This window comes from Ochotona princeps, chromosome 5 (assembly GCF_030435755.1).
Source record: "Ochotona princeps isolate mOchPri1 chromosome 5, mOchPri1.hap1, whole genome shotgun sequence".
Taxonomy (NCBI): domain Eukaryota; kingdom Metazoa; phylum Chordata; class Mammalia; order Lagomorpha; family Ochotonidae; genus Ochotona; species Ochotona princeps.
The window spans coordinates 81,579,153-81,599,962 of NC_080836.1; the positions used below are offsets into that span (position 1 = coordinate 81,579,153).

Genomic DNA, 20,810 nt, shown 5'->3' on the forward strand with positions numbered 1-20,810 from the left:
ATGGTATTTTTAATTTATTTTTCTCTTCTTGTTGATTTTGTTTTGTGGTTTTTCATTTAAAGGGATATACAGTAACTGTAATAGAGAATATCATAACCAGATGTGAAGATACAATGCAGTATGCACCTCTACTTCCATATCAAAGATGGACTGCCAATGAAACTGTTAACTATATCTTGACAATAGGATGCTGAACTCTCTGCCATTGTCCATGCCCACAATGATGGACATATGACTGTTTATGAAGAATTATACTACAGTAATAACATAGGGGAACTCAGTGGTGGGGAGAAGGGGAGGAGACTTGGGGAGGGGGTAAGAGAAATCCCATAACCTATGGAAATGTATCATAAAATAATAATAATAATAATAATAATAATAAAAGAGGTAAAAGAAAACAAAAGATTGATTTATTTTGAAAGAGTTACAGAGATAGAATGAGAGATCTTCTATCCTCAGATTCACTTCCAAGGTGGTTACAGCAGCCAAAAGCTTTATCTGTCTCCCACATGGGTGGCAATGGATAAACACCCTAGCCATTCTCCACTGTTTTTCCTAGGCCATGAGCAGAGAGTTGGCTCAGAAGTGGAATAGCTGAGACACTAATCAGAGCCCATATGGAATGCTTACACAGCAGGTGGAAGCTTTCCATGCTACACTGCAATGCCTGCCTTTTCTCGCTATTTTAATGTTTTTTTTTTAAGATTTATTATTTGCAAAGTAGTGTTCTGAGGGGAGAGAGAGAGAGAAATCTATGAAACCCCTCCTGGGTCTCACACACAGTTCAAAGGGCCCAAACACTTGTGCTATCATCCAATGTTTTCCCAGGCACATGAGAGGGAGGTTGGACTGGAAGGCATAAACCAGTGTTTATATGGGATGCCGGCATCACAGGCGATGGTTTAACCCACTGTACTACAATCCCAATCCTCAGAAGATTCTTTATTGCAGACTTGTCCTCTTTATTACAGGTATTCAGCAATATCCCTGGTCTGTCTTAGTAGAAGCCAAAAAGCATACGTCCTCTCCCAGACATTGCCACACATTCCCGGAGAGGCTAAACTTCCTCTGATTGAGAACCAGGGCATTAGGCAACTAATCCACTCACGTTGCAGGAGAAGGGAGCAACGAAAAGCTTTGCCCTCACAGGTAAGGGCTTCTTCAGTCACTGAGAGAAAATCCCAATCCTCCTCCCCCAGATAAGAACCTTATTTTTACATATTTCTGTGGTACATCCCCAAGAAGTCCAGGAAAGACCATCTGAGAGCCTCAGCCCTGTCATTCTGTGAGCACAGGGTGTCCAGCAACAGACTGAGGAAGGACCCAGCTCTGTTTCTCTGGTGTAGGGTTCCATGTGCACCATGGAATGCACACCTTTCTTGATTAGCTCAAAGGCATGTAAAGGGTTAGGAACAGCCTCTCTGGGGATCTAGCCACTGTTCAATTCCTCTTTCCTAATTTTATATAAAAGGAAGCTGTGGTATGTGGCCATGCGAAACAGAAAACCAAGTTTTGTGGGCCGTGGAGCACCTAAAAGTTGACACATTTCCATGGAATATCTACTTTCCTCTTTCCCTAAAGTACTGAGCCTATATTCTTTCTAGAGCTTTGAAAATGAATACATCCAAAGAAACTATTTGCTCAGGGTAGACACTGGACACGGCAACTTAGGTTACTATTGCAGATGTCTCATACTGTATTGGGATGCCTGGTTGAGGCCCAGCTACTGTTTCTAATCCAGCTTCCTGCTGATGCACAGCCTGGGAGATAATGGTTTACATACTTGTTCCTACATCCCCGGGGGGACCTCAAGGGGGGAAGGGGAATGGAGGGCAGCCAACTCCTGGCTCCTGAGTTTGGCCAGGCCTAGACCTCGCTGTTGTGAACATCTGGAGAGTGAATCAGTCGATGCAAGACATCTCCTTCAACCTTTTAAATAAATAAATAAAATTTTAAAAATAATCAGCCATTCTGGAGGTATATACTGCATGGGCACTTGGAAGTATGAGCTTACCTCCGTGTACTACTGGGACCAACCATGACCACAAGAGCCTTCAAAGACTCCTGCTTTGGGTTTCCCAGCGCTGTAATGAGGATGCTTCACCCAAATTAATCAATGTATAAGGTGGGGACTAAGCAAGACAAACACCCAGAACTTGCATGAATATTTCAATCCACATTCTGCTCAATCAAATAGGAATGATCCACAAGACACTCAAAATGTGGTTGTTCCTACAAGCTGATGTCCACAAAGACTAAATGCTCAAACAGTCAAGATCATCCTCCTCCCAAAGTCAGAGGATAAAGCCTGTCAAGTGATGCAGGAATATGGTTACTTCCAATGGCTCCTCATAATTGGATGGTTAAATCCTTCAGTGGATAAATGCTTTTGAGTGGCTGGCAATTGGTCCTTCTAACAAAGATAGCATTAATAATCCTACATCTGCTCTGGGATTATCCTCTGAAGTACGATTTTTCTTTTACAGTTTGAATACTATTGGGTTCCATAAGGGATAGAATACTGCTACATTCTCTCCATCATCCTAGCATGGTTTGGGGCCTGCCACCTATTTTAAGGATACTTTAAGCAGCTTGACTTTGTCTTATAGAAGAGTTCATAGTTCAGGAAGCCTCAATTTTGATAGGCATTAGTAAACTGCATGAGTGAGAGACTTGGCATCAACCGTTAGTGTCAGATAAGAACTGTCTTCACTGACCAACTCTGTGCAGTTACACAACATGCTTGGAGTTTTCTCAGTAAAGCTGCTCCTTGCCGGGGGGATAGAGTTGCCTTTGTCAAGGGGTCCCAGTAATATAGCCATTTTCTGGACAATGAAAACTGAAATATCCTTGGGACTTGACTTCACTGAAAAGATTTCTGAAGTATCTTCCTCCTTACACTTCCAGTGAAATTTTTATAAAAATGAAATGGACATTTCTCCTTATACAGGTAATGACCACTATTAGAGACTGCCTTTACTACTACTAGTAGTACTATTATTACTACTACTAGTACTATTTTCCATGATACAGTTTTTTAGACATAGGGATTTTCTGCCTCTCCCTCCTCCCTCTCATTTTCCGCCATATTATCACAGTAGGATAGTTCTTTAGTAATAGCTACAGGTTTAACTTTCTGTTATTTAGTGTTTCAAGGCATTGTAGATAAAGTCAAAGGTAGAACATCTAATATCATACCGTGATGGTATGTTTAACTGTTTTACTCTCTTTTCAAGTAACAAAATTATTTTCAGATTTACTTCACATAGCATTTGTTCATTAGCTATCAAAAAAAAAAAGGTATGCAATGCCTGTGTTATTTCTGTGTAAATTCAGTGTATCAGAGCAAAGCATGGGGACATCTGCTGCTCACATAAGAGGAATTAAGTCCACCATGGGAAGTTAGAAGGACTAGACGCCTTCTTTTATGCCCCCTAAATTAATAAAACAGAGAAATCTCATAATACTTTTATTCCATTTTATTTCTTCCTTTAAACTCTGTATGATCCTCAGAAGAATCACTATAAAAGAATTCAGTCTACTTCAGAGACAAAGTGCATTAAAGATATTGCATTGTTAAGCTGGCAATTTCACTGTGCAAATTCTAATGGTACTTATATAAAACGTAAGTGGGTAATGTTTTGTCAAATCTCTCATTTAGGTGGTAAGTCTTTAAACGTCTTGTTTCTTTTAAACCATATACCAAAGGTATTCAAGGAACAGAAAAACTTGAAGAGTCTAATGTGTTTTTATAGCTAGAGGATTTAGTTGAGAAAGCAGGATGAGGGGACGCAGGTGCCAGACATTGTGTAGAATTTGCACTTATGCTCCATTAATTGTCAGCATATCTTCCTCTCCCTTTCCCTCCCTTCCCCCATTAAATCCCTCTGGAAAACAGCAGAGCAGCAGGCCCAGACTGGTACCCAGCAGCAACACCAGGAGCAGAAGTAGCCAATTACCTTCCAGAATACAAAGGGGGAGTGTGTGGGGGGGGGAGGAAGATGCAGTTACCTAGCAACCAGAAAGAGCAGAAACAGCTGTGTAGCAGGCCCAGGCTGGTACCCAGGCAGAAACAGGATAGCCAATTAGCACACTGTATTTAATGCTGATGTCGTTTCCTAGTAACAAGCTGTACAAGTCTGTCTGTTGCGTTTTCTCCTTCCTTTCCTCACATTTTCCTCAATCATGCACAGTATTACTATTTGCCCTAATTACTGTTTCTCCACTGCTTCAAGCGACCATTATTTTGTCCCCAGAGAAATTGGAAGAACTCAGAAAAAAAAACTTCTATAATGACAATATTTGGTTTCAAATTCGGTTTAGATATAAGCCTTGAGACACTAAACAGCAACAACAAAGAATGAAAATAAAAGCCTCTCCTAAATTTACAAGTAGCAGGATATCTTTTCTACATTCTAATACTTACATGTATGTGAAACAAAAAATATTTAATAATGCATATTGTCATTTTGCCATGCACTACACTTTTAAATAGGTTGAATTATTTGTATGCTGAATTTATTCCTATTGATTTTTTTTGACATGCTCCTGAATACTGGGAACATAAACCGTCTTATTAACTGTATCAGAGATGGGAGCTGTATCTTTTGTTTCACTTTCAAAAATATCAATACTTGTTTCAACAGACTCATGACCAACTGAGAATTCAATAGGAGGAATCACTATTTCCATTCAACAATAGAAGGTGAGTACAGGTGAGGGATGTTGTGTATACTATAGTAAGGGAATTTAAAACATCATGTTATAAATGTATACCCAGACAATAAATTCCAGTAAGATGACATTATACTATACAAAGTGAACACACAAAAAGAAGACAGAAAATACGACTACCACACGGTCATTCTAAAATGCTTCCCATCACATTCTGTTGCTCTTATATTCTAGAATATGCCCCTGTCAGCCTTTTTCTTGAGTCCTATTCATTGGGACACACGTGATGTTATTCGACCTTCTTCATGGATCCATCAGATTTCTTAGAACTTCTCTTACTAAATATTGACTTCAATACTGAAATCTCTATGTTCCTTATAAAATATCTCTGATACAAAAGTAACAAGGGCTCCATAAGAAGATATCGGATGCCATGACACACTAACACACTAACACGAGGCTGGGGAGAAAAGGGACTTTGTCAACTGAGAATGGCTGCCGAATGCAGCCGAAAAACTGCTTTTATTCGTCTCGAGCTCAGCTAGCAAAACAGGTAAAACAATTCTAACCCAACAAACCTGGGGACTTTTTAAAATACACAGACTGTTTCCTGAAAAGAGTACATACCACTTTACTGAATTCCATAGACTAAATGTTAATTATGGTCACAGACAAGGATACATTCTGAAGGCAGAAACAACAAAAGAAACTTAAGTGTGTGTTTTTATGATACCAGATGAAGGGTTTGTAGTATAACAAGAGTTTCACATCATAAATCCATTTTATTTTGCAAACAAGACAAAAGGAGTCTTCCTTCAATAACAACAGCTTTTGAAGGCAAAAGAAAAGAAAAAGATGCAGGCCTCCACCCCAAAAAAGGGGGCTGCCAAGAAGGCAGGATTGGGACCAAAATAAGATTCATAACTTCCACAAAAAAACCAACAATGGGGCATTCTGATTGTGTAGCCCTAAGGACCCTTAGGGTCCAATCCTGAGTCAGTTTCCAATAGACAGTGAGGGAGAAGGTAAGGAAAACAGAATATGTGACAGGCTCACATTCCTAGTCAGGTCTTACTACTGAATATGGGGATACTGTAGCAATGCTGAGTAACTTTGTTATAGGTTAGCCAAATAACCAACCCACTAAAAGGTCACCAATTTTTTGTTACTTTTAATGACGATGGTTTACCAACCTACAGCTTAATAAGTGTCATATTAACATACCTTCATAAGTGATTGAAAAGAAGCAACTTGTAGAAAATATAGAGAACACAGCAGTGAGGGAGGGAGGATAGCATGGCAAAGGCACGGAGTAGGGAAGGTTGCTTCAGCTTTGAGTGTTCCCCCATCCTGTCTTCCTGTTTGCTTTCAGAGTCCTGAAGTTCTAGAACAGCCTTCCGTAATTACAGTTTAAAAAATAATACAAGGTTAGAGTCATACACTTGGTGACAGATGGGTCATAAATCAATCAACAGTGCATTGCTGGCAGATCCTTTCTAAAGTGAAGGAGGGTAAAAGCAGACTGAGAGGCAGCAAGGGACAGAGGAAAGGAAGGTGCCAAGCATCAGGTAGGGGAGGAGGAGAAGGCAAAAGGAAGAATTTCCAAGTTTTATCAGAAGCAGGGCTCACTCAAGTCATCTGGTTTGCTCTGGTTAGTGCAGGAACAATAGAAATTACCTAGCCAGGAGTAGGCATTCTCCACTGGGTACATGAGTAACCTAGTAGCATTTCACATCATACCACATGAACCTCCTAGGCCTAAGCTATGAAAAGTTCGTTTCCTGATCAACCGTTATCAAAGTTAACGTTACAGTTTGTAGTACAGTTAAACAGAATTTTCAAAGAAAGATGCAGCATTTTACAAAAATTATTTTTTAGCAGTTTAAAAAGAGAATAATCCCCAGGATTCCCTTTTTAAAGAGGCTATTATTATTATTATTATTATTATTATTATTACAGATGACTTTCTTAAGCTCTGAATTCCTTTTTTCCTAATCCAAACAATCACTCCATTATTGTTTTAATTTCAGGAGACATTAGAAAATTACTCTCTACACCAATTAACTCTTGTCATCTTAGCCTTCATTCTCCTGATATCACATATACAGGGTAACTATGATCATAAGGGCCATTAACATGCTCATTACAATAAAGATAGCTTCGGCATATGATCTGTCTTATTAAAGAAGACAGTTTTTACAAGTTCACACTTGCTTACCAATGTCATTCTTAGCTTGGCAGAGATTCTTCATGACTCTCTGTCTTCCACATTAAAGAGAGCTTGTCCTATCCTTTGAATGTTAGAACTTGCAAAATTCTATTACCTCCACTGCCTTTTCTAAAATGAGATTCCTTTTTTCTCTTCCCCTTCCTACCCAGCCTCCTTTCACTCTAATTCATCCTTTTTTGAGATTATGTTCCCAACAGAATGATTTTGTGGAACTGTATTTCAAGCTTTTACATCAAAAAGGGCCTCAGAAGTGGGGAAGGGATAATGTCTACCGTATTTTAAAAATATTGTTTATGATGAAATACTTATTAATTTTATATTTTTTCTTTGTCACTCTTACTTTGACATACTTGTTTACTGTGTACTACTGATTAGCCATTAAAAGGACAGCTGGAATAGGCATCCCTCAAAGCCTATCTTTATTATCACTTTACAATGATAAAATGAATATGTCTGCTGTATATTTGCTGAAGTTAAACGATTTTACTCAATATACATTTACATACATATATATACACATTTACTCAATATACATTTACATATAATGCTAGGAGTTATTACATTACTAAATTATTGTGTGACAAAGTCTAGAATTTTTCTGACTCCTAAATTCTCCCATCAATTACTTTCCACCAACTCATTTCATACCCCTTCTTTTCCAACTCTGCTTAAGCCTGTGAATATGTCAAATCCAAACTATCAAACCCTCCCATTAAACTCTCTCCACCTTATGAACTCAACATTTAACCCTTATTCCAGTTTCCATCCCATAATCAGGGTTTAATGAGTTTCTGCCTCAATATGCAGATAAACTTCATTATCAGCCATGTGCCTTAGCATATTAAAGGCCCTTTATGTCTTAAAATTGCCCTATTTCACTTACTCTTAAATAAATTCAAAGAATTCTTATCTATGCCAGTGAGCAAGCAAAAAGTGGGTGACAGGCCCCCAACTGTTCACAAGGGACATGAAACATCATTTTATCCCACTGACCTTGAATCAGAGCTTCTATTTATATAAATCAGTGTGTTATCACATTGGCATCATGTTAAAAGACGAACAGCACCAATAAACACCCTGTCCAGAAGAGAAAAACACATTTTTATCTCCAGTTCATCCCTGCTGTCCGAGTGCTCAAGCGAGCCCCTACTCTGATGAAACGCCCACTCTCCATTCAGTATCCTGCCTCAGAACAACCTGCCCCATTTCTTTGCCAGTCACTCCACCATACAGTGCCTGACACTTTGGGGTAATCAAAATCCATTTGTGGGATGACTAAAGAACAAACAGAAACAGGAACCAAGATGATCTACTAACTGTGATACAAATTGAGGGATGGCAGACATGGGTCAAATTTTAATTGTGACAGTGGAGAGCTTCATATCCTGAACTGAGTTCTTTTTATATTTTTGCTCCTGGGTTTCCCCTATATGTGGTTATGTTTGCCTTTCTTACTTCATGGGCATAGTATGAACCATTCATCATTTTAAGAATAAATTGGGATCATTACAAGAAAATCTCACTTGAATCCTAAAGTAAACCTTTATTTATTACCACCAAAATTGTTACAGTAATGATCATATTGATATTACCTGCACCTCCAACTTTATCAGTTCCTGAAATGGAAGATACTTCCTCTGTTAATTCGTCTACTGGTTCTTAGCCACCTGCTGTGACAATATGTTTAAGAATCTTCCTCTCATCTATTTAGAAAATATTTATAGTCATTTCCACTGTCCACTTGTGCGTAATCCATATGGTTTGCACTCCTCTTGATAAAGGCTTTTTAAAGAAAGGTTGTATGACTGTTTTTCTATCATTACAAGTTAAGAGCTTAGACTTAAAAAAAGAAAACAGAAAACTGATATTCTTTGGTTTAATGCCCATGAGCTTAGACCTGGCATGGTAGCCTAGTGGCTAAATCCTCGCCTTGCACACAACAGGATGTCGTTGCAGCCACTTGGGGAGTGAACCAGAGGACTGAAGATCTTTTTCTCGGTCTCTCCTTCTCTCTGTAAATCTGACCTTCCAAATTAAAAAGCCCATGACTTTTGTGATGCTAGGCAAATCACTCGACCTCTCTAGACTGTCATTTTCCTCATCTGTGAAACAAAATAAAACAGTAATTATATCATTGAGCTAATCTGAAAAATTAAACATATCAATATTTTTAAAGATTTAACACATAGAACATACAAATCACTTCATGAATATTTGTTGAACAACAAATAATATTTCAAAAATTTTAAATAACCATATTATGTGTACGACACTGCCACCTTTGCTTGTTTCCCAAATATACCTTTTTCTTTTGCTTGTAGTATTCCAGCCAACTATTTTCCCTAAGTCCTGATTAAATTTTGAGACTGTTATATTTATTTCAGCAAGACTGAACCCTACTGCAGATGTAAAAAGTCCTGCCAACTATAACCTTGTACTATTATGCCACCTGAAAAGTAGCCTTGTACGTCCTTCAGCACAAAATCTAGAATATCCTATCACTAACTATAGCAAATCTGGTCTATGGAAGTGCCCTCCAAATAGCACTTTGAAAGCACAAGCTTCTTCATATCTCCCTCCAGGAGAGCAAGAACCAAAGAATTAATTGTTGAACTTTGTCCTGACATTATAGCATGATCCATTGTTTATAATATAAAAAATGGGCATGCTTGGTTTTGCATGAACTTCCAAATTAGGAAAGTCTCTCTGGGTGGTAGGCATCTAGCCCAGCAGTTAAGACGCTCCTGTGGAGTGCCCAGTTGAAAGCGTCGGTGCCGACTCCAGCTTCCTGCAAATGCACATACTGGGACATGCAGCAGCTGACAGTGCAAGTAGCTGGGTCCCTGTCGCTCACAGGAGGGACCTGCAATGACTTCCCTTCTTGCTTCAACTCGCAGCATTGAGGGTGTGAACCAGCCTTTCGGAAACCTCTACATCAGTGTATCTCTCTGCCTCTGTCTTTCAAATACAATCTTTCAGAAGCTAAACAAGGATGAAATCTGTTCTCCCCATACAAAGTTCCATTTCTATTACAAGTTGTTTTTTTCTTCCCAGAAGTGAGCAAGAAGAAATGGGGAAAACAAGGCTTTCTCCTTTTATATAGAAACTTCCAACGTGGTAACAAATACTTTTTGCTGGAAATGAAATTTTTTAACTTTGAAAATGAAGGTTCTCCTTACATCCAAATATAAGGATTATTTAACTGACTCAGAGAGAATGAATAAGATGATGACCAGGATGGTTAAATTCCTGAAAAAAAAAAAAAGCTATAAAAAAAGAAAGAAAAGAAAAGAAAAAGAAGACAGAAAATGAAGTGAGAGAGAAGGTCTGTAATGATTTGATTGCTAACGGATATTTTTTCTGCTCATGTCAGCACTAACTGCTCTTTCCAGTGAATAAGCCATTTTCATGTGCTTTTTTGCATTAGGATCTGAAGACTTCACAACCCTCTGTTGGTCTCACGCCTGCCTCATCTCTTCCATTTCCAACTTCACCCCTATCCCTACCTTTACTTTCTTGGTCAACCAGCATTTGCACCTTAACTACCAACCTGAACATCTGTTGCCTTAAAAAAAAAAAATCACCTCATTGCCTAACATCCTCTAGGGCAAAAAGTTTGAAGGAATCAGCATCCTCAAAAAAGAGCCACAGAAGGTGGCTGGGGTTGGGGAAGATGGAGAGGGAAGGGGAGCGGTGAGAGGGATGTATATCTTTTCCAACTCTGTAAACTGTGTGACATATATATATATATGTATATATATATATGTGTGTGTGTGTGTGTTGGGTGTATACTATATATATATACATATATGTATAGGTACACACACATATATAAAGAGTTTACATATATATGTGTGTGTATGCATATACATACACATATAAAACTCTAGAGAACAAAATGTCAACATTTCTCATTTTTTCTCCACAATAGATTTCTTACTCTTTTTCAAATTTTTCATTCTCAGAACACCTCAACAACTGAAAGATAAAAATATTTCCACTGAATTAAAGTGAGTCCTGTGTTAGTAGCTCTCCTGAATCCAACCCGGGCCCATTTCTGAAAACTCCATTGCAACACTTCATCCACAGCTCTCATCACCCCACTTCTTGTATCAGCAAAATCTTTACAATCCAAAGTCCCATTGCCATATACCTTTGCCCCGAAGCTTTTACCAGTCCATTTCCAGCAATGTTTGCATTTAATTTGATTCCATTCTTCATGCTTTCCTCATTACTCTTAGTTCATCTACACCACATAAATTATCACCCTTGTTTTCAGTTCCCCATGTGCCCCATTCACACCAATTCCAAATAAATACTCTGATTCTCATCCATTTAATCCAAATTAATTCACAATCCCTCCCCTCGTCCTCCATCCCTATCTGATCTCCCTGCCTGTCTGTTTTTCTCTTTGAGCACCTACTTTTCTACTTGTGCCTGTCTTTGAGGAAGGTTTTTACAGGCAAAACGCTTCTGTAGGATACATGGCACTGCTTCCTGCACTGTCCCAGGGAAGCCATGCTCTTCTATATACTACTGCCAATGTCACAGACTCACACTTATAAGGCCCGTGCCCCCTTCCTCAGTCGGTGTCCCCAGGCATCATCACCCTACACCCACCCCAGATCAACCACTGGGAATAAAGAAGAAAAGCATCTTTCTTTTGGATGGTATTTCACTTTAGCTAACTGGCTTCTTTCTACTCTACATAAAGCAGTTTTTCCACACAATCACTACAAATCCATACCAGCAATAGTAGCAATCTCAATAGTCCACTCTGCCACTATGTTTAATGAGCTCTTACTGACTGCCAAGTATTTTATATGTATTTGTATATTTAATCTTCCACAAACCCTATACAGTAGATACAATGATCTCAATTTTACAGTTGGGAAAACTGAGACTAAGGAAAGGTAAATAACTTATCCAGATCAGAAATCCAGGAAGTAGTAGTCACGACCAAACCCAAGTACACTTGATTACCAAGCCGTGTTCTTAACTGCTCTGCAATATAGCCTTCCTAATCATGATTCGACTCCCTATGGGGAGGAGTCTTTCCACCTTAACCTGCCATAAGGCAAGAGGTTGCAGGTGCTCGGTCACATAATGAGCTGCACCTTGGTAAACAATGCACAGAAAACAAAGCACCAAATAATGTCCTGTTCATAACAGCTGCCCTTCAGGATGTCTCTGTTGAAAAGAAGGGGCAGAAACAAGGGGGAAAAATTCCCCAAACTCCCCCCAAGAGAACAGCTTCCACAGAGCTAGAGCTGTCCAGCTTCCATGCTAGGCAGGATGCAGCCCGCCTTACTGTAATTCAGACGGGTGTGCCCAGGCACAAATGCCATAGCCCCTGCAAATCTCACAATTCTTTTCGCTTCCTGGTTTCTCTGGTTTCCTAAGGGTAAAAGGGTAGGGCAAGATTCAAGCTCTGAAGCCAGAGGGCACTGCAAAGTTTTGTCATTACTCTGACTTTAGGAAGACAAGATTTTAAATAAAAATCATTTTCAGGAGAGGGGAAAATCTAACAACATCATGGAGCATTTCCCTTGCTGTATGTGGAGTAGAAAATGTGAATGCAATCTCTGATGGAACACACAGAGTGAGATTTTACACATGAGCAGGAAGATTTACAATTCTGTTAGGAGACCATCCCACAAACCAGCTAAGAGTCATGTGGGAAGTGAAGCTGAGAATGAGACGGTCACTGCCATAGCCCTGAGTGCAAGTAGACAATGACAGTTTTCATTCTCGCGTAGGAATAACTTCAAAGTTCAAAATGGTAGTTTCTCTCTTCCATATTATACCATCCTAATTCAGGAAGGGTCTGTGCATTGCAGGAATATTTTAGGGACCCTGCAATATTAGAGCTAAGATAGCATTAAGAGCTGAGATTGCCTACAGATGTGGAAAATGGGGGCCAGTTAGGAACAAGACATGCTCAAGGTCACAGAGACAGAGAGCGACAGTCAGAACTAGAACTCAGGTTGTTAGGATTTTCCGGCCGATGATCTTTCCACTGCTCCCTTCCTTGGTGGCACAGTCTACAAGCCCTCAGAGCACCAAACACTTGTAACTCATATGTTAATTCCCATTTATCGCAAAGAAAACTACAGCATCTCCATGGCAGGTATATCTTTGGGGATTTCCCCTACTCTTCTCGAAGTCTGTAAGCAGTATGCAAAAAGCATGCAGAGAATACACTGGACGGGACTCATTTAAATACTACCCATTACAGTTATGGCTTAAAGCACTCCAGTAGATCAAGATACAGCACCAGCCCTCAGCTCCAATCTCAGCGAAGAACACGAAGCCCAAGCTTCAGGAGAGCACTAGCCTCACACTCTTCGGTGTAAAGCCCAATCTTCCAAATTTTCCCATTGCTCAAAAGATCTGCATGATTCCCCGGGACCACCACTGGAGTCCTGCGTGAAATATGCTAGTCCCCGTCCCTCCCTCACCACCCTTACCACACACATCGCAATGTAATCGCTTTAGCAACTTCTCAGTAACAAGCTCATTAAAAAGCAATTCTGCCATCTCTCCATAAAGCACGCGCCAGAGAACAATGCAAAAGAGGAGCTGCCAATTAATTATAGAATGATCACATCTAATGAACTCCGAAACCCTCCTGCTGTTGGTGACTTTGATGAAAACTCAGGGATGCTGGGAAAAGAGGAGATGGGGACACCCCGGCTACCTTGTTGAACTGTAAACGCTTTCAAATGTGCCTCCTCAGATCTGCATGTTGATCAAACCTCCCAAGAGACAGAGAAAACAATGAGACGTGTCAGGAAAGGCGCATGCATCTGTGTCACACACAGCTGTGAGCCACACTACCCCAGCTCCCCAGTCATCCCTGGCACTGTTGAAATCTACACTGTGACTGGCATTGCCTCTGAAAGCAGCTCACAGTCAGCAAGAGACAGATCCATGTCCTGTGTTGCGGACATCTTGAGATTTCAAGATAGGAAAAGAATCATCTTCTTCCCCACCTGGGACCTCCTACCTGCCTGTCCCCTCCCCACCAGGACACACATCCCAAGACAAAGAGAAGGCCTTCCCACCACGAGGCGAAAAGCAGGGCAAAGAAGAAACCACGTGCGGCCAACTTGTACCACTACCTGTGTGAGTCCTCTGGTGGGCCTTTAAGTGGGAGCTTTTTGTATAAACTTTCCGGCACCCGTTAAATTGACAGCGGTGAACCCTCTTCTTGTTTTCAGGGCATGCTTCAGCCCCTACCCCTCCTTGTTCACTGTCGCTTTGTCCACTCTTAACTGTCCCAGCTGCCGCCACAGCTGCTGCTGCTGTGGCCACCCCTCCCACCTTGACCGAGCTGAGCGCAGCCTTCTTGGCCACCAGTTTCAACGTCACCGTGCCATCCACGGCAGAGAGGGTCTGTGAGGTTTTGACCAGATGGCGGCTGAGCTCAGGGGATGATGGGGGTGTTAATGAGGTCACTGCGTTGAGCTGGGCCTGGTTGACGGCTGCGTAGCTGTCGAGAGAAGAGCTGGTTGGCTGCAGGCTGAGGCAGGTCTCAGATAGCAACTTGTCCCGAGAGAGCAAAATGTCCACTGCTGAGCTCTTCTCGCAGATGGCTGCTTCCACCGGGAGCAGCAGGGGGTCTAAGCGCCGGAAGCTTTCCTCAATGCACGGAGGAGGGGAAGCACGGAGGAAGCAGTCCAAGTCCTCCCCAAAGGTCTCTGAAATCCTCCTGGGTTCTGTCTGGAGGTAGCGTTCCAATTCAAGGCATGTCTGCAGAAAGGAAGCAGGGAGGAGAAACAACATCAGAGGCCAAGAACACCAGGAAGGCACGTGTGGACAGGCAGAGGGAAGGTACATGGAGAGCAACACGGAGCTGGTTATCTGCAATGCTCCTGTTGAAAGGTCCGACCTTGTTACTAACTCTGTCCATATTTTAGAAAACTCTGCAATGGTTACATACAACCTCAACTACAGCAGGAAGAACTGGATCCTCAAAAGAACTAGATCACACCTTCAGGGTCTCAGAGAACAGTAAAAGCTTAAAAGATGCCCTCCTGTCCCCACAACCAATTCAGGAAGTCAGACTCTCCAAGCATCTGGAGGAGTTCCGACATATGCAATAAAAATGGACAAATGGTTTGCATACCATGGAAGACTTCTCCAGGGCCAATTACATTCTTCAGAGCAGACTTGAGTAAATCACAAAGAAGAAGTCCATTTTCTAACTTAATCTGGAGAATGGACCACATCCACTCAACCTAAGAGGTGGCCTCAGCAGCCATCAGCCAACAGCAAGCGCTGCCTTGGGCCTGAGTTCTTCAGCCAGCAAGAATGGGTATTGGTCTAAGGAGAGCTTTCAATAAAGCTTTTGAGGCAGAAAAAGGAGGGGAGGGACAGTTGAAGCTTGTTTACAGCAAGTTATTAAAAATATAATTACTACTTACTTTATGGCAAGAGGCATGAATCTATTACAATGATTTAGCATCTCTTTGTGATAAAAATAAGCTCAAACAGAGCTATTGAGACCTTTTAGAGAAGACCCACTATAATTTCAACAAGAAATTTTCATCTGGAAGGGAACATTTGGCACAGCAGTTAGGATATCACTTGCAATGCCCACACCCAACATAGGAGTGCCCGGTGTGAGTCACTGTTCCACTTGGGATTCTAGTTACCAGGCAGCACACACCCTGGACACTCAAAGTTTGGGCCCCTGCCACTCATGTAGCAGACTTGGATTGAGTTTCAGGTTCCTGACTTCAGCTTGGCTCAGCCCCAGCTGTTAGGAGCATCTGGAAAATGAATAAGTAGATGGAACACCTCAATCTCTTTTTGTCTCTCCCTCCCTGTCACCTTCTTTTCAAATACATTTTTCAGGAATTTTAATTTGGGGGTCCCAGTACGGTAGTCTAGTGGCTAAAACACCTTGCCTTGCATGAGCCTGGATCCCATATGGGCACTGGTTGATGTCCCAGCTGCCTCCACTTCCCATCCAGCTCCCTGACTGTGGTCTGGGAAAGCAGCAGAGAACAACCCAAAGCCTTGGGACCCTGCACCTATGTGGGAGACCCGAAAGAAGCTCCTGGCTCCTGCCTCCTGGCTTCGGATCAGCTCAGCCCTGAACATTGTGGTCACTTGGGGAGTGAAGCAGTGGATAGAGGATCTTTCTCTCTGTCAATCTGCATTTCCAATTTAAAAAGTCTTTAAAAATGTTTAATTATTTTCATCTTATAAATCAGTAAGTGAGGATCAGAAAGTTTCAACAAATCTTTATCCATAGTCTTCATTAATCTATGTAAAATGATAGGAGTTCTTCACAGCAAAATAGGCACTTAAGCAGTTTGTGTTTTTAAATTTCTCCTCACAGAAAAATTATGACATTCTAGACTCCTGAATAAAACTGTAATGCTGACTGGTACCAATGGTTTAATTTATTCAATCTTCTGGGTTTCAGTAGAAAATCCCAGTGGCAAATTTTAAATGTGACTAGCTGCAAATTCCCTGTCTCCATGAAATGCTATGTTTTTAATCCAATGTTCTGGCTCTAAGCTTTTATTCTGTTAAGAATATATTTTAATGATAAACAATAGTTGTTTTACAAGTGTCAAGGGCTTTATTTTAGTAACATTTCAAACATTTGGTTTTTACTCAGACTTTATAAAACTATATATTACTGAATAAGAAAATCAGGCTATTATGTATGAATTATCTTTGAGTCTCACTGGTGATTTTCAAAGAGATGAACTAGTGAAGAGTCCCAATCTTCACTCAACCCTCACATCAACAATGTTCTTTCAACTACTGGGTTCATGGAAGCTCTTATATGAGTTAGAATACATAGCAGTAGAACCGTGTAATGTACAAGAGACTAAAAAGTTGCAAGATAAAAATGACATGAATACTCATAGCCACGTAATGTTAAATAACAAAGAGTGTTAGAAAGTATTAATCAAGATAGCCTGTTGTAAATGTTTGCATTTTATTTTTTCTATTGATCAAATAAGAACTCTGTTTCAGTAGTTTCTTACAACTTTAAATTAGAAAGCAATACTGCCACTTTCTGAGGAATAGAAACTTGTAATATCCTCTTTTATCCTTTTTCCTTTATTGCATGTCTCAAAAATTTCCTCATCCTTTTTCCATATCCTTGCTAAAAGTTATCATTTATACTTCTTTCTAATATTGAACCTTCTGGTTTTAGCTCCAGTCAATTCATTCCTGAATTATAATACCCTACTTTCTGAATCTCTGTTAAACATCACCTTCCTTTTCTTAAGCTATCGCGTACCAAGCAATAGCACCTGGTACTCAGCAGATACATATTGTCTGTCAAAGATGAAATCAACTGTATTCTATTCCTTAGGTCATTCTATCTCCTCCATTCATCTTGGAAACATCCCTGTTGACTCTACAGTATATTCAAGTAGTTGCTTTTTATTATTCTCACTGCTATAAGCTTATTTCCAGTGGGCGAACCCATCAATATTGGCAGCAGAAGTGAAAAGTATATTATTTAATTGCCAGATAATTTTGGATTTGACAAATATCTTTTAATTATCGATTTCCAGCTAGATTTCTCTGTGGTCAAATACCATTGTTTCTAGAATTTCAATCTTTTTCAAGGTATGGAGATTTCTGTCGCGGCCCCAAGAATGTTGATTTTTCAAGATTGGCAAACTTAGAAATGACCACTGGTACATGTCCTTCGGAACACAAATATGGTTCTTGAGGTTTGCCCATAGAGCAGAACCAGCTCTCAGAGACCTAGATGATGGCAGTAAGAAATCATTGTGACTGTTGGGAGGCCCACATTTTTTCATCTTCAGAGTTCTGAAGACCCAAGATATTCTAAACACATTTGCACATTCACCTGGGAGGACTAAAAAATAACCCACTCAGTGTGACCCGGTCGAAATCTCAGGAGTGCATGAGTCACACACATTACCTAAAGATGGAGAGAATATGATCACCAAAAATATGGCATGAGTAGCAATTGGAATGTGCTGGACAGCCCTGTGAAATCATTATGGAATTATTTTTGTCTTGAGACTTTCACTTCTTACAATAGCTAGAGAGATGATGCTTGCAGAAGATCTCATAAATCAAAAACTGGGGGAAAGGGTTTAAAAGCTTTCTCATCACAAGTGTGGTGAAAAGGTGGATGTTTGTCACAATGACTAATATATACACTAAGATATACAGTGCTTTGGCACTTGTATCCCACAGCAGAACACCTGAATTTGAGGTTCTGGCTCCACTTCCTATTCTAGATTCCTGCTAATACATTCTCTTGCAGGCATCAGGTCATGGTTCAAGTACTTGGATTTCTGGCACTCATATGGACACCATATTGAATTCTGGGGACCTGGCTTCAGTCTGGCCCAGGCCCAGATGCTGTAGGCAACTAGAAGGTGAATCAGCAGATGAACAATCTCTTATCTCTCCTTCTCTCCTTCACCCCTTCTGTCTCTCCTTTTCCCTCTCTCTCCACCTGCCTTTCAAATAAGATGATTTTGTAATAAGTTGTTCAGAAACAAAATATCTATTTTGCCTCAAAGTATTTGTTGACTACAAAGATAACAATAATGTACAATGGAAAAACATGGCAGACATTATGTTAACCACATAATCAACACAAGCAGTCTCAGTAACACCTGGTATTGATAAAATGTACCCCAATATTATATGTTGAAAGGGTGAGGCATCCCTGCCAAAAATGCATCTCTTGAATTTAATTATGACAAAACATCAGAAATTTTCAAGTTGAGGACCATTCTACAAAATATTTCCCTAGTATTCTTTGAAAGTATCAAGGTCACGAAGAACACCAAGAAGCCGCCTCAGCTTGGAGAATACTTAAAGAGCAATGACAGCTAAGCACAATGGATCCAATAAAAGAACCTCAGTAGGAGAAAAAATGTAATTTAAATAAAGCATATATATTAGTTATTGAAATTAGTTAGTAATAGTTCCCTAATAATAACTATCACAACTATATGCATTACGGGAAGGTGGGCAGCATATAAATGGAACTCTATAGACTATTTTGCAATTCGAAATGACTTCAAAAACACAAAAAAGAAGGCAGATCCATCACAGATTAGGAGTGTGCATTGTGAATCTGGATGAAAATCCAAACATTTGTCTATCAGAACTAAAGCTGTACTCTGCTTCAATGACACGCCAGCCAGCATACTCCAAGTGTGAGTCAGCAAATGTCAGTTTGGTGACAAAAATTGTACCTGTGTGCTACCTCACCTTGGAGCTACAAGACTTGTCTCAGCCTGACATAACAATACAACTAAAGGTTCTGGTCATCAACCCACATGACCCCAAAAAACTATGATCATCGCTAAGGAGAAAATGTGCTCAAATGTATAGTGAACATCTTACATATCTATAATCCGCAAATGAGCATTGCCAAGATCCCCTGATATCTATACTGTGAGATGCATGGTTTCCTCTTACAACCCAATCTTATAAGTCTTTCCTGAAATTGGTTTTAAAATGATCATTTTGTAATCTTTTTTTCTTCTTTTTTTTCTTCATATTCATCTTCTTGTGAAAACATACTTTTTAAAAATAAGACCTGGGTTTTTTCTTCTTTTTAAAATAGAAGATTTCAATTTATTATTGCCCTACCTCTTACTTTTTGCTTGTTTCAAGGTTAGAAGCTGAAAGACAACAGAATCATTGAAGTCTTACAAAGTATTTTAAGTTTTCCAAACTCCTTGCTACCAACATTTATTTTCATAAGCTCAGGGAAAAAGTCCAATATATGGTTATATACGGCTATAATGAGAGCGTCATCCAATATATTTCATTTAGCCTTTCCTTAGAAAATCATCAATTACATGAAACTTATCTGTCAGTATTACAAACATCTCTTGCCAACTTTTATCAACTCTTACATTTCCCCAAAGTGTTTCCTTCATCCATTTTTCTCCTTTCCCTTTCCCTCATGTTCCTATGCTTGAGACAGTCTTTCATTTTCCCTCCTACTAGCTGCTGTTTCATTAAAAGCTCAATGTAAAACCTATCTCATTCAGAAAGGTGTCTGGTATATAAAAATTGTTACCATAAAAGCAATGATCATATTCTTTGTATTGATTCTAAGCTTTTTAAGATAAGTCTTTGTTATCTCACATGACAGAGATATCTAAGTGTATGAAGCAGAGTTGCAACAGGTAAAATTTTGTGGAAAAATGAGTCAGAACTGCCCTAATACATCAACCTCCCACTGATCCCTACTAGTGTAACTGCAGACAATTTTGGTTAATTCAGACTCTCCGTTTCCAGACTTCTTAGTGTCATCTCTTTTCAAACAAAGTGTTGTGAATATAAAAATTCCAGCTTTTACTTGTGTCTTTTAATTTGAACAGTAAAGAAAGCTACTGGTGCACTGTTTTTTGTTACCGCTCAAGACTGCTCATCTTTGGATCCATATATCTTTAAGTTGGGAAACCAACAAATAACAGAAATTGCACTTTGCTGAATTTTTCAAAGCTAAAACTGAGCCAATGAAATAAAAGGCTACCTAGTACCACCTGTCTCTAACCAATTATCTGCCATTTTGGTCTGTTTATCCAGCTGACTTTAATTCCAGTAAGTCTGTCTACCTATTGGATCTCAAAGGACCAAGACAGAAATATTTTTTTCAATCAGGAAAATTCCAGATGCAAAAATGTGGGCAAATACAGCTTCCCACTTTGTGGAAACTTGCAAAGTCACATTTCCTCTGTGATCGGACCTCACCCTGATGATGAGGATGATGATGATGTTGATGATGATAACTTTCTTGGTGAGGAAAGGGTGAGCTTTGCTTCCCAGAAAGAATACTGATGTAATTGTACAGGCAGGTGAACTACACTTGACTTCTCAGGGGAACCTCTTCCTGACGTTTATTATGTGTGATTTTTGT

General features: G+C 39.9%; 1 protein-coding gene across 6 annotated transcripts in view; it reads right to left on the bottom strand.

Moving 5' to 3' along the window:
• The window catches only part of KLF7 (KLF transcription factor 7), a 90,825-nt gene that overhangs the window by 35,438 nt on the left and 34,577 nt on the right, over positions 1–20,810 (bottom strand). For 3 of the 6 annotated variants that reach the window (XM_058664907.1, XM_058664911.1, XM_058664910.1), the window contains exon 2: positions 14,026–14,659. In XM_058664907.1, coding sequence (XP_058520890.1) covers positions 14,026–14,659 — 634 coding nt within the window. The remainder of the gene's footprint in view (positions 1–14,025; positions 14,660–20,810) is intronic. The other 3 variants (XM_058664909.1, XM_058664906.1, XM_004576896.3) reach the window with 2 other exon arrangements.